Here is a 15,102-nt window from a genome sequence, read left to right as displayed (position 1 = left end):
AAATCGTCAAATCAAGTGTGTCCTCCCCTACGACATCGCCAAGGATTTAAAGCTTGTTGATACTGTGCCCCACGAAACACCGATTAGAAAGGTAGAGGTTCCTGGCATCTGGAGAGCTGTCTTAAGTTGGATAAGGATATGGGTAATTCAAAGTGCCCTATCCTAACACAGTCATCACACTAACGTGATGTGTCAATGAGTAAGGCGCGTCTGGGAACATCCTGTGCTTAGATTCGAACCCTCATCATTGCCCTTGTGGATTTGTTTAAATGTAGACATTATAAATCTTAACGGGAGGAACGATAGGTTTTATAACGGTGAACTTAGTTTTAAATTGTTGGCAATTTTCCACTCGCCAATATTCTTCCGGTCAAGGAGGCGTTGTCCACTTCTGGCGCCACACGCCGGCAAAGAAAATTTACCTTCTTAATAGAACAACAACCTCCGCCCTTACAGAACGGCAACAAGAACACCCTTTCAATCCCACACGGAAATCACAATTGCGTGATGCATCAAATGAACAAATCCACAAGGGCCGTGATGAGGATTCGAGCCTGCGTCCGAGAGCATCCCAGACGCTGTCTTTGAGGTTCGAAGCCTCGTCACGACCCTTATGGATTTGTTCATTTGCCTCCGGAAGGACTTAATAAGTATCATAACTTAAATACTTCAGAACATACTTTAAAAGTACGTCAATCCCCTTCTTACAGAGTCCATGTGATGCCTGTTATCGTATTCATGTTTTAGCACCATCATATTTACTGTACTGTTCCAAGGGTAGATGAAAAATGTCAATCTTCATTTCTACAGACACTCCTTCACCCGGCCCACCTGCGGACTCTGAGAAGGAAGACGGCCACCGCCATCACCAGCATCAGCAGCACCAGCAGGAGGAGGAGAAGCAGAAGGCGGAGGAGGACCGAGCACAACAGGATCGGTGCGTGGAGGTGTATCCTGAGACCGTCAGGCAGAGGCAAAGGAACATGATGGCCTCCTCAGGCAAGGTGAGCCACCGGCCGGGTCCTCTTCCGGTCCTCTGTGGGAGAGGGAAGAGTGTGAGTGTGAGTGAGCGAGTGTGAGTGAGTGTGTGTGTGTGTATACTCACCTAGTTGTGCTTGCCAAACCACCTGGTTTCATTACTTTATATTTACTTATGTGAGTGTGTGTGTGTTTGGGAGGATGTATTTGTGTGTGTGTGTGTGTGTGTGTGTGTGTGTGTGTGTGTGTGTGTGTGTGTGTGTGTGTGTGTGTGTGTGTGTGTGAGGCTGTAGGTGTGTTTTACTGCTCCACCAGACACGTTGCAAAACCAGAAATCTTGTGTACCTAACTGGTGGACAACCCACACGCGGGTAAAACAGCTATGTGGGTTGGAAGAGGTGGTAGTGAATGTGTAGGCAGCGCGCGTGGGCTGTAAGACACTGACCTTTCCAAGCTTGGCTCTCTAATTTACCGCTCTCCATCACGTTTTGTATTGATACGGGAAATCTTATATCTATGGACATCATGGATTATCGCATGTTGGGTTCTGTGGGTGCTGCCGAAGCAGATGTGGCTTCAGCTGCCGTGGTTTAGCGAATCTCTCGGTGACTTCTGCACTCTTCTTGCTTCAGATGTGAGGGATAAAGATATGTTTATATAGATAAACACGTATGGATAGATTGAACAACATAACACCAGGGAGTCCTGTAGCGAACACCAGGGAGTCCACATTTCAAACAAACTTTATTCGGATTATTCCGGTGGTAATGTCGAATCGAAGAGTAGCCAGCTTTTGGGCTGCTCCGGGCCGCTTGGGGCCGCTCAGGGCTGCTCCAGGTCGCTTGGGGCCGCTCAGGGCTGCTCAGGGCTGCTCCAGGTCGCTTGGGGTCGCTCCGGGTCGCTCCGGGTCGCTCTGGGTCGCTCTGGGTCGCTCTGGGCTGCTCTGGGCTGCTCTGGGCTGCTCTGGGCTGCTCTGGGCTGCTCTGGGCTGCTCCGGGCTGCTCCGGGCTGCTCCGGGCTGCTCCGGGCTGCTCCGGGCTGCTCCGGGCTGCTCCGGGCCGCTCGGGTCCGCTTTGGGGTCCCTCCATCATTCCTGGCCCCTGGTGTGATCTTGTGCAAGAGACGAGCGTCCCGTTGTCCTGACCTGAAACTTTACCTCCTCGGCTCATTGCGCCATCCAAAGCTCTCTTTGGGCTTTGACAACCGAAGGATTTGGTAAGAGAGGGGGAAAGAGTGGTGAGGATTAGAAATTTAGGGAATGTAGAATGAAATTGGTGATTGGGTGGGATGTAAAGTTTACTGGGTTTGGGATTTGCAGTTAGTTGTTGCTGGTGCGTGAGTAATGGGTGGAGTTAATGTGTTACTAAATTAGTATATAGCCGAGTGGTAGTGAAGGGTGACAACTGTCGCGCTGCTGCTATTATTCTTCATTGACCTGTTTTTCAGCATGCAGAAAATTTAGTCACAAAATCGCGGCTGATAATTAGAAACCCAAGCTATGCATCTGAACATGAAAGCAATGACGACGTTTCGATCCGCACTGAATCATTATTAAATTATTACAATACATTGTACGTCTTGATAATGGTCCAAAGCGGATCGAAACATTGTCATTAACTGCAGTTTCAGATGTGAGGCTTCGATGAATATTAGAGAGAGTTCTCAACCATTACACTTGGTTTCTTTTATTGGAAATCTGGATTTACATCGAGCGAGTTATTTCGTAAAGTTATTAATAATTATAGAATAATTTGGATTTTACATAAAATGCATTTGAAAAATAATAGTGGAGCATTCGTAGGAACAGAATATGATTTTAATTTCTTTAAACTACGATGTAAAATAAATTTGTCACTGATATTTTCTTTCATTCGTTCCGAGACTATTTTGACATCAATTCCTCTTCTTTTCTCGCTGTGATGTTATTTCAACCGAGTTAACAGATTCAGATTCAGATTCAGATGTTTATTCAGGTAAGGTATATACATACAAGTGATGTTACATTAATGGATTGATATATAGATAGAGCTAGTACATACAATGCCTAAAGCCACTATTACGCAATGCGTTTCGGGCAAGAAAAACATTAATATCTAGAACTTAATACTAATTGAGCATAAAGAATAAAAGATGTTGAGAACAAATACAAATAAAGATAAAAAAAAAAAGGGGGAACATGACTGAAAAAGCAGCACAAATACAATAGGTTGACAAACAGTGTTGATTAAAAAAAAAAAAAGAAAAAAAAAAAGAAAATAACAGACATGGGTTGACAATAGAGGAGTGAGGTAGATTACAGGGAATTTATTAGGTAGTGTTTAGTTTTTATCTTAAACTGGTTGAGAGAGGTACAGTCTTTAACATGGTTGGGAAGGTCATTCCACATTCTGGGCCCCTTGATTTGCAGAGCATTTCTAGTTTGATTAAGACGTACTCTAGGAATATCAAAACTGTATTTATTTCTGGTGTGGTGCTCATGGGTTCTGTTACAACCTTCTATGAAGCTTTTAAGATCAGGATTGGCATTATAGTTTAGCGTTTTATATATGTATAATACACATGAGAGAATGTGCAGTGACTTAATATCTAACATATTAAGAGATTTGAGTAGGGGTACCGAGTGATGTCTGGGGCCAGAGTTGGATATTGTTCTAATAGCGGCTTTGTGTTGGGTAATTAGAGGACGTAAGTGATTTTGGGTAGTAGAACCCCAAGCACAAATACCATAGTTGAGATAAGGATAGATAAGGGAGTAATAGAGAGTCACCAGAGCAGGGCGCGGTACATAATATCTGATCTTAGAAAGAATCAGGCTCTCCCTTAGCTTGATAACCTGATAACCTTGTATCGCATGAAGTATAAAGTTTGCAATAGTGGTTTACGAGCTTGTGGGGGTCTTGGAGGGCATATAGCGATATCTATCTACCGTATATGGTACTTGCTTTGGTATGTAGGTCATGCCTCCTAACCGACCTGTCACTTGGACCTACGTATATATGCAGACCAATAGTTATACATTGTGTGTGTGTATGTATGTATATATATATAATATTAGGTAGGCAAGCCTCACCCAAATTGGCAGAGGGAATGGTCGGGGATACGGGATGGTCATGTGCTGGTCGAGGTCTTTTGAATTCCAAAACTTTTTGGGCTTTCGGGCTTTTTTTAATTCAAAAGGGAACAGCAGCATGCCAGGGTCACAATAACTCCCACGACGATTTGTTTTGCACTGTCCACCACCAAAACATTAATTATATATGATGGATGTTTTAGCATATAAATACCAATAATCTAAAGTATATGGACTAATCTAAAGTATATGGTATAATCTAAAGTATATATTATTCGTTTGTCTCTTTTTAAGGTAGCCAAAATTTTCAAATTAAGAACATTTTAAGAGAATTAGCTACCATGATTTCCAAACTGAGTACACTCTTTCCAGGTGGACATCAAGAACTGGAATTCCTCGGGCAACAATAATAATAACGAGAGCCAGATGAGCCCTGCAAAAGTCAAGAAGTTCCTGCCTTCCGTCAAGGCTCTGAGGAACCAGTTCGAGGCTGGAAAGACAAACAACAGATCTGAAAGCAATGGCGGTGTCACCAATACGGGTAATGGTACCCTCAGTCACAGGTCCTCAGGATCAACATCATCCTTGGCCAGCTCCACCTTGGAAAAGACCAGCAGCACCAATAGCTTAAACTCTGCCAGCGACTCCATGGAGAACCTGCTCAGTCCGTCCTTTGAAAACCAGCGGCAGGTGGACCCTGAGGAGCCTGTAGAGCCCATCTTCAATCAGTTTAAGAAGGTGGATGAAGAGCTGAAGGATCTGATGAGCAGGCCGCCCTCCACCACAGGATGGAACCCGGTGAGTTGTTTAGAGATACAGTACTGGTGAAGGTAGCTTGCTTGGGGTAACAGGGAGGATATTTTCAAAGTTTCTTGAACGGTGTTTTACCAAATTATGAGTCGACAGGTTTTTGCCTAATGAAATTTGCCTTAGTTTGAGAAGCAAGTCACTTTGCTTTCATTGATTTTTTCTTCACTGTTACTGTATCTTAACAGCTACAGTACTATATGCTTGCTCCTCCTCATATGCTTTTCTCACAAGTCGAGCCTGGCCTCGGGCCGGGCTTGGGGAGTAGAACTACTCCCAGAACCCCATCAACCAGGTATCTTCCACTCTTGTTTTTGGGGTAAAAAATCTACAATATTTAATCGATTACTGTACCAGAATTTCAACCATTTTTTTTTTATCTTCCCCCTGCAGAGACCTTTGCTGAAACGCCTCTACTACACCCCAGAGGTGCCTAAGATCCAGAGTCAAGGCACCACTTACATCAACATTGAGGGCTTCCTGGAGAAGTTGCCCTCAGGGAGAAAGAAAGCCACCTTTTGGAATGCCTGGAAAAGACGGTACTTTGTGGCAAAAGATGGTGTTCTCTACTACTACCAGGTGATAATAATTATAATAACGGTACTGTAATAATTAATAATAATAATTATTATAATTATGTACAATTGTGATCTCAAGATGTTATACAGATGGAAAAGCTGTATACAATATATGAAATATAATCTAAATTTTTTAATACTGTATACAGTATTTTATTTTGAATTGTTTGAAGTATTTATTTATGTATTTATTTATATACATGAAGGTACATTAGATTCGTGAGAGTACATAACATTGGTGTCCTTACATTCTTGCAAACCCACTAACACGCACAGCGTTTCGGCCAGGTTCTTAATACTGTATAACAGACAAGTTTATTAAGAAGTACATTGTAACAAAATTTGAGTTTAATATAATAACTACATATAGATTGATGGAAATTATTACTTATTAATATAGCTTGACCTGTATCACTTCAAAACGTACAGTAATTAATATTAATATTGAGGAGCACTAAATTACTGCCCATCCTGGCACAGTGTGCTATACTCGCCCTCATGAAATTTATATTTAACAAAATGAAAACTACCATAACTGATGCAGCAGCTCTGTGGAGGAAAATAATAATTGGAAAACTAAGTTCAGAAAAGTGTAATATTATTATGCACCTAATTGACAATTTGCATTGCTGTTGCTAACTACAACAAATGACACGCAGAAATTTGTGGCAAGGTGTTAGTTACAGTTAGTTAGTTACTGTACATGTTAAAGACTGTACCTCTCTCTCTGTACCTAAGTTTTTAGTCATTAATGTTTTTCCTGCCCGAAACGCTTTGCGTAATAGTGGCTTTAGGCATTGTATGTACTAGCTCCGTCTATAAATTGATCAATTTATGTAAAATCTCTTGTATGTATATACCTTACCTGAATAAACATTTTATTTTATTTTAAATAAGGGTGTACAAACAACTTGGTAACAATTTTCTGATTAATCACAGAACACACAGGCAGAGAAGCCCAGCATGAAGATGACGCTGATGGGAGGTAAAGTGGAGTGTATGGAGCCCAACATGATCGGAGTTGATGATGGGGTGAGTGCCAACACTCTAGTTCTCTTGCTTCATGTTTCCACTTGATTCACTACATTTTTCATAGTGTAATTAACCTATTCTTTGATTTCACTGCAATCCTTATCTCGCACATGTAACATTTTTTTTATCCATTTGCCTTTGTGGGGGTCATTAATGTCAGTCACCTTTTGATTCACTCTGTTGTGACCCCCCATCTGCCCTAGTGGGCAACTATGTTCACCCATCTTCCCATGGTCCTCCTCGTGCTCCTCTGCAAATGTCAGTACATGTAAATACTGTATTTAAATGCACCCTTCAAAATGTAAATAATGGGTCTTAAACCATTCCAGGTAGTAGCATTCCCTACTGTTATTTAATGAAATGTCCTCTACTTTATACATGTCTTGCAACTGATTATACACGAGTTTATTCTCAAAATCATGTACTGTTTGAATCACATTGTTCAGTGCTTCACTGATGTACAGTACATACTTTAAATAGTGAACAAATAACTACCAAGTATATACACTTAACCAAACCAATATACAAAATCATAACATACATGTAGTATATGATATGATAATGTTAATAATTTGGGTTTGAGATCCTATTGCTTTTATTGGACTGTGGCATACCTATATTAACAAATGCGGTTTTGGGGATGGCTACTTCTTCATTGACGATTATATTAGAGAATGGTTTAAATATACAGTTCCCCTTACACTGTGGCCATTGTTTTAAACAGTTGTGTATTCACTTTTATTAGACTGAGGCTTGGAAGAAGAAAATAAGACTTAAAAATAGTGATTGCCAGGTACATACAGTACTGTACTTTATATACATTTCAATTTGCTCTCTACATGTTGTGTGCTATCCTATTTCACTCCTACATCTGTTGCTTTGCTGGTTACACCTTCACATGCTTTACTGACTACTCCTGTTTTGTACTGAACTTCAATGAATATCATTGCTTCACATCCCTATTTTGTGATTATGACTTGGCATGTATTGGGTACGGTTTACAAAGACGTGCTCTTACAACATCCTTTCCTTGATTGGTTCATTGACTCGCCATTTTGTGTTTATATGCTTCACTGACTGTCCTTGCATTATGTACTTCACTGACTGCCCCTGCATTGTGTACTTCACTGACTGCCCCTGCATTGTGTACTTCACTGACTGTCCCTGCATTGTGTACTTCACTGACTGCTCCTGTATTGTGCATTTCACTGAATTGTGTACTTCACTTACTGCCCGTGCATTGTGTACTTTCCTGTCTAACCCTGCTTAATTTGCATTCTTCCCTCCCCTGTATCTCAATTGTTTAGAATTCTAGCTAGAACATTCAGCATTATTAGCATACACACACACTCAACATCATTAAATGTTGAGCATTCCAAACATGGTGAGAAGTAAAACAGAGGCAGGCATCAAGAGGTCTTAAGTTTGCAACTCCCAGCTAAACAACTTGCAATACAGTCCTTCTAAGAGTTATTTTAAACAGAGTGGTAGACAGTTGGAACATGTTCAGTGAGAAAGTGATGGAGGCCAAAACCGTTAGTAGTTTCAAAGCATTATAAGACAGTGTGCTGGGAAGACCGGACACCACGAGCGTAGCTCTCGTCCTGTAACTACACTTAGGTAATTACACATTTCTCACTACCAGATTTTTTTCCTAGATTCTGAACAAATCCACAAGGGCCATGACGAGGATTCGTCATGGCCCTTGTGGATTTGTTCATTTGATGCATCATGTTAGTGTGATCTCTGTGTGTTCCTAGATTCTGGCAGATATTTCCAGTATGTTATGTATACCAGTATATCAATGCCCTGAACTGTACGATACGTGTGTAGTTCCAGTATGTTGCATTATTCCAAGGTCTAGTACAGCTTTATTTTGATTCCATATAGATGTTTTTAATAGTTTCTACCATGCACTATAGTACAGTATTTGGTTGGACAATATTGTTTCAATTTTGTTTGTTTTTTGTTTTTAAATGAGTGAAGGTTTTCAGTAGGTCATGTGTAATGGATGCTGTTGTGTAGCTTGAATGTTAAATATTTGTGGGGGCTTCAATTGTGCTTTTATATAAAAAAGATAATGAGTATAAATATTGAATACTTTCCCATTCTGGTTAAAATTTACATTCATAATGTACTGTTAGTGAGACAACAAATATAGCTTATTAATAACCTTACCGTAACTCTGTTTGGAACAAGATTCTTCAGAGATGATAATGTTATTGTATCCTATATTATGCAGGCATTACTTTTTATTTTTCACATAAGAGCAATTTATAGATTTTACTAAAATAGATCACCCATGGCACTGCCTACCTGCCAAAGCTAACACTAGGCCACTAGTGTTAGTGGCCCCTTGGGTAAATTCAGGTAAATCAGATATGCTTTATCTGCAGCATCTCTACAGGTCCTCGAGTGTCAGTGACCTTAAACTCTATTGTAAATATATGAACCCATTTTTACCCCATTTGGTATATTTATAACTGTCCCTTCTTCCATTTATTCACTGTGTCTTAGTAAAAAAAAAATCTGATTTCTATACTAATAGTGCTACCATCTTTATCAATACTTTACCATGTCTGACAATGCTCTCTTCTCTTCTATATTACTGCAAGCATACCTTGCAGTTACTGTACCTTGCTTTGATTCTGGAGGTCAAGGTCTCCGTAGCCTGGTCTCTGACCAGGCCCAGTTTATCACGTGCCAACTATTTCTTGTTCTATACATTGTCTTTTGATAACACTCTCTCTCATTTCCCTGCAAAACATTGCCTGTATGCCCGGAGGGTGTGTGCAGTTTATGAACTAACCCATCTCTCTCCTTCTCTGTCCTGTTGCTGGCCACCATAGAACCGAGACTCTAGAGCCTCAGGCATGCTCGGCATAGATGATGGGGTAAGTCTCCCATGGCCCGCAATTGTCCCAAAAGTCTCCTTGTTGCAAATGAATCTGTTTACTTTCCTGATGTTTTATGTGGTTAAATATGCTACTACAATGTTTATTTTATGTCTTGAAATTCAGGATTAACTTCCTTGTGTTAAAAAAGTACAGCTTTCAACACAGTTTTGAAGTTTAATTACCAATTTGTACAGAGATCCTAATGAAAAATTATTTGGGCTGTCTTGGTGGCCTTTCTTCATTTGAGTACCTATTTCTTCCAACAGAAGGGGCACTATGTGGTGGTCCGGTGTAGCTCCCGACAGGAGGCTGAACGATGGCGAAGAGCACTCGAAACGCACACAGTAGAAGACTTTGCAAGCCAGTATGTCCAGCCGTGGCCCATGCCAACTAGTCCTGCCCTCCTCAGGGACACACTCGTCATTGACCTCGGATCTGCCTCTGTCAGGGCTGGCGTTCTTGCCTCCCAAGGTAGGTACTCGAGGGTATATGGGTCAAGTGGTAGCGAGAAAATGTCTTAATTATTATTTAGGATTGCCAAGTCATTTGAAATAGAATATATAATTTGTATGAAATTTAGATTTATTTAGGTTGATTTAGGTTTAAGTTAGTGCGATGGTATATTTACCTAGTCATATAAATATATTTAGTCATATCATATACAGTACTTATATATATTTAAGTAAATATACCTAAAGATATATTTACCTACCATATACAGTATACCATAGCCCAAGAGCTTAAAAATATAAGTTTTAAATCAGTCATACCCTGCATTTAACTTGTTTAAGCAATGATTCTATTTTGTTCTGATAATGTTACTCTGTGCCCCACAGCGACCCTTCCTCAGGTGTTCCTGCCATCAGTGGTGGCCACAGAGAGAGAGACTCGACGTCAGGTGTGGGGTTTTGATGCCCTGGCTCCAGACGTCCGAGCTGCTTCCTCAGTTTCCTTTCCCATCAGACCCTCCCACAAAATTACGAAGGTATGGTAATTTTGCTTTAATAAATGCCTGTGGCAGGCAGAATTGCACACTAAATATAAATTTAAAACCCAAAATGTTATAATTCCTTACAAATATTATTAATAATAATATTTATGAACAAATATTTGAGGTTTTCATTATAATTTTTACATGAAGTAGTAGATATATTTATCAAGCTACTAATCATGCACAGTGTTTCATACATGTCTTAAGATTAATGTTTGGGTTAACGTGTATGTGAAAGAAACATTTAAGAAATTATGCAAATTTTATATAGTTTTGTTATGATTTTTAATGCTAAATGGTGTAAGTTGGAGACCCTGGTTTTGCTTCCAAGAAAGGACAGAAATGGTTGCGCATGTTTCCTGTCACCTAATGCTTCTATTCACCTAGCAGTAAATAGTTACCCGGGGTTAGTCATCTGTTGTGGGATTGCATACCTGGGGAGGGTCAGTGATTCAATCTTGGAGGGACCTCAATACAAGATGAAAGTACTGTATATATACAATACAGTATATGTATACAAACAAACAGGCTTCCTGTCCCCAATAAAATGAATTAATAGATAAGATATATAAATGTACAGTATACATGATGTTACAGTAATTAACCATTTCTTTTGTATGTTAAATTTGTTAAAAGTAGTACAGCATTTTATTGCATTTGAGAGGTCATTCTATAATTTAGGACCCCTAGGATTATTTGGGTGGTATTTCTGCCTTGGTTAAGTCTGGCTCTTGGAGTATTAATATATTCATACCTAGACACTATAATTAATAATTCATTGTGTCAGGGACAGGGAGCCAGTATGTACATACAGTACATGTTAGGCTTGTATCGAGTTCCCCCCCGCCCCAGGTCGAATTACTGACCCTCATTACAACAAACTGTCTAACTTCTGGGCACCTATTTACTGCTAGGAGGACAGGGGCATTAGATGATTGGAAACGCATCTAAGCATTTTTGTCCTACCCAGGATTCGAACTCTGAATTCTTGACTGTGGGTCAAGAACAAACCTGACTGTTCTACTGGGACCCATCCCATCTTCTATCATGACATATTGTACAGTATGGAAATATATTTAGTTTAGCAGTTTTAATGTATACAAGTTAAACTTAAAAGGCGCTGCATATTAAGATAATATTATGAGCCCTCCCTTTCTTTCCATCGCCACTCAGTATTCTGTGGACCTGAGTGCCATCTCAAGTCTCCTGCAGAAGACATTTGCTGACCTAAAGGTTGACCCCAAGAACTACCATATCCAGCTCTCTGTACCTAGAGTCCTCAATAACAACACTCAGACGGAACTCCTGCGCGTCCTTTTTGACAAGTTCGGCGTCAGGTCCGTCAACCTGACTCACCAGTCCATCCTTGCACTTTATGCCTACAATGCCACCTCTGGGATAGTTGTGGACATTGGCGAGAGAATGGATATTGTGCCTGTGATTGATGGTTAGTGTTGTTGTTGAGCAGTAATTGTTCATAGATTATCTTGTATTGCATTATTGTATTGTTATAAATGCAGCACCATAATTTACATAAAATATGCCACAAAGAGAGTTTATGCTTTGAAATTTAAATCACTATACAATACAGTAATTCACTTATCACTTACAAATCAATTAAGAAATTGAAGTGTTACTTGCTTTTCACTTCACTGAATGTTGTCCCATCTGGTCAACTCCACAAAAGCAGCATTAAAAAAATATTCACATTACAGTACAGTGCTCAAATTACTAAAATTTTATACTCATTGGTTGAATTGTCATTCTTTTATGTTCATGATCCCATTAAAGGTTATTAACACTAATTATTAATTAAAAAAAATTATACATTTTATTAGCATTAAACTCGACACACAAACTTCACTTCAATGTAGTGATATCACAGTACTTCACACCTGCACTTTCCACAGGATATATCGTGGATGGCGGCGTGTCCAGAGTGCCTTATGGTGGATACCGCATCCTTGACCACCTCCGGCAGTTCCTATACATGAGGAACGTGTCGCTCATTAACGAGGTGGAGAGCTATATTATCAGACATGTAAGTGTATCTTGGTGATTTTACTCATTACTCTCTCCTTCCCTTTCCAATCTAGGCCTCCAGTCTTTTCTGTATATTTTTCCTTATTTATTTTAATTGCTGTATTTTCTCCCTTTGTATAAAAAGTGAGCACAAGTTGTTTACAAACATGCAAATATATCTTACTGTATATACTATTCTTATTGTTGCTTTTATAATTGCTGTCTCCCTCCTCTCTATCATTATCCATGTTCATCTCATTATTACAAACTCCTCCCTCATCAGGTGCTGGAAAACATCTGTTACTGCGCGCACCACTACAACACCGAGAAGGCACGTTGCACCAACAATCCCGACCTTTACGAAAAAGATGTCTCTCTGGCCGAATACTTCCACACCAAGGACTGCCCCTTCGAGTGAGTGTCATTCAGTTTTTGTCTCTTTTGTCGTATAGAGTGAGACTGTAACTATACAGTAATTTTTTTTTTATATTTGTGTAATGTAGATGATTTGATTACACAGAGGTCAAGACTCTTGAAGATAATGGTACTAGACAGTAAACATAATAATGATACAGTACTGTAGTTATATACATCAGATAATTTAACAGTACAAACTTGCTCTACAGAACCATCTCGCTGGATTTCGGTCGCTTCCAAGCCACCGAAGGATTGTTCAACCCTGACGCCTGGGGTCTCGACCACCCTGGCCTGCATAAATTGGTTCACAAGGCAATCATGGTGAGTTATACATATTGTGCCAAGTGTCTTGTAACTGTGTTTTTAAAGTTGTTGTGAATTGAAGATACAATAGATGCATAAAAATAATAAAGGTACAGTATATATAATGAGGACAAAAATTATGTTCATGGATGTTGCTTGCAAGAGTGAGACAACAGATTTGTGTGCATGTACTCACTTGGCTGTGTTTGCTGGGACATGGCATTGGATCTTGGGCTCACATCAGTCTTTGGTATACTGGTGCAGTTGGGCTTTATCACACCTGCATGTATAGTACCTGCCTGTGTGTGCTTGCAGGCACCACCTTGCCTTTGCAACCATTATTAGTTTGAGGCAATTGCTGTATTTATTCTCTTTCTGACATCTGTTGAAAATACTACTCTAATTTCCATCTACGTGCCCTCAAGTCTTCCACTTCTTGCATTGAAGATTGTTTCTTTGTCTACTGTCTCTCATCATGTCCCAATTTTCCCCCATTCCTCTTCTTAAGGAGAAAAGTAAATAAGGAATGGAGGCATGATGCAAGATCACACAGTATCACACAGGTAGTTATGTGATTGCTCCGTTGTCTACTAAGTGTAGTTATAGGATGAAATACTCTCGTGGTGTTCCGTCTTCCTAGTACTGTCATGTGACACTTTGAAACTACTGTATTGATGGTTTTGGCCTCCACCACCTTCTCATTTAACTTGTTCCAACTGTCTATCACTATTTTGCAAAAAAAAAAAAAAAAAAAAAAAAATCTAATGGGTTATTTAGTACCTTTGTTTTCTTAGCTTGAATCTATGGCCTCTTGTTCTTGAAGTTGCAGGTTTCAAAAATATTTGTTAATTTTGTCGATTCCTGCTACTACTGTACTTTGAACATAGTAATCGTATCATCTCATTTCTTTCTGTTGTGTAGCTTTGGCATATTTACCACCTCTAACCTCTCTTTATAGTTCTTGTTCTTCAGTTCTGGAAGCTATTTAGTGGTACAGTTATGTACCACTTTGCACCTTTTCCAGTTTATTGATGTTGTTCTTGTGAGATAGGCGCCATACAACTGCTGCATATTCCAAGTTTAGTCTCGCAAAAGTCATGAACATTTTCTTTAATATTTCACTGTCTATGTATTTAAAAGCGATTCTGAAGTTGGAAAGTGTAGCATAAGCACCTTGGTGTCCTTTGTGTGGTCCTCTGGTGACAATTTGCTATCCAGAACTACCCTCAAATATCTTGTTTAGTCAGTTTTTGAATGCTTTTGTACAAAATTTGTGGGTTGTGTGGGGCTCATATTTTCCTTTTCCACATTCCATAATGTACATGTGTGTTTGCAAGCATTTACATGCACCTGCAGGAGTGCTTATTCACCTAATTATACTTGCATGGGTTGAGCTTCAAGCTCTCCTTTCACATGTTAACCTTTTGTCAACTGGTGAAGGTTATCCTTGAATGGTTCCCAAGCTTTTTTGGTGAAGGTTATCCTTGAATGGTTCCCAAGCTTTTTTGGTGAAGGTTATCCTTGAATGGTTCCCAAGCTTTTTTGGTGAAGGTTTTCCTTGAATGGTTCCCAAGCTTTTTTGGTGAAGGTTATCCTTGAATGGTTCCCAAGCTTTTTTGGTGAAGGTTATCCTTGAATGGTTCCCAAGCTTTTTTGGTGAAGGTTATCCTTGAATGGTTCCCAAGCTTTTTTGGTGAAGGTTATCCTTGAATGGTTCCCAAGCTTTTTTGGTGAAGGTTATCCTTGAATGGTTCCCAAGCTTTTTTGGTGAAGGTTATCCTTGAATGGTTCCCAAGCTTTTTTGGTGAAAGTTATCCTTGAATGGTTCCCAAGCTTTTTTGGTGAAGGTTATCCTTGAATGGTTCCCAAGCTTTTTTGGTGAAGGTTATCCTTGAATGGTTCCCAAGCTTTTTCAGCTCTTGTTATATTTATCCGAGGGCCACTACCTCCCTCTAGTGGCCTTGATGGGGGATAAAAAGTTTGTGGCTTGTTAAAGATAGGACAAAA

The 15,102-nt window shown here is 39.7% G+C and overlaps 2 protein-coding genes across 7 annotated transcripts in view; one reads left to right on the top strand and one right to left on the bottom strand.

Annotated features, from left to right (window-relative positions):
- LOC123773625 (uncharacterized) overlaps nt 1-15,102 on the top strand; it is a 301,086-nt gene that overhangs the window by 282,964 nt on the left and 3,020 nt on the right. For 4 of the 6 annotated variants that reach the window (XM_069312402.1, XM_069312400.1, XM_069312404.1 and 1 more), the window contains 11 exons: nt 811-1,004; nt 4,421-4,846; nt 5,249-5,434; nt 6,373-6,465; nt 9,315-9,359; nt 9,629-9,833; nt 10,199-10,347; nt 11,527-11,800; nt 12,264-12,394; nt 12,659-12,789; nt 13,002-13,113. In XM_069312402.1, the coding sequence (XP_069168503.1) occupies nt 811-1,004; nt 4,421-4,846; nt 5,249-5,434; nt 6,373-6,465; nt 9,315-9,359; nt 9,629-9,833; nt 10,199-10,347; nt 11,527-11,800; nt 12,264-12,394; nt 12,659-12,789; nt 13,002-13,113 (1,946 nt within the window). The remainder of the gene's footprint in view (nt 1-810; nt 1,005-4,420; nt 4,847-5,248; nt 5,435-6,372; nt 6,466-9,314; nt 9,360-9,628; nt 9,834-10,198; nt 10,348-11,526; nt 11,801-12,263; nt 12,395-12,658; nt 12,790-13,001; nt 13,114-15,102) is intronic. The other 2 variants (XM_069312403.1, XM_045767430.2) reach the window with 1 other exon arrangement.
- The window catches only part of LOC123773624 (uncharacterized), a 33,118-nt gene continuing 24,598 nt past the window's right edge, over nt 6,583-15,102 (bottom strand). Inside the window, exon 10 of the transcript XR_011224421.1 lies at nt 6,583-6,715. The gene's annotated coding sequence lies outside the window, so the exon portion shown is untranslated. The remainder of the gene's footprint in view (nt 6,716-15,102) is intronic.

This window comes from Procambarus clarkii, chromosome 72 (assembly GCF_040958095.1).
Source record: "Procambarus clarkii isolate CNS0578487 chromosome 72, FALCON_Pclarkii_2.0, whole genome shotgun sequence".
NCBI classification, from domain to species: domain Eukaryota; kingdom Metazoa; phylum Arthropoda; class Malacostraca; order Decapoda; family Cambaridae; genus Procambarus; species Procambarus clarkii.
Note: the sequence above shows the minus strand (reverse complement) of the source record. Positions and strands in the feature narration are given on the sequence as shown.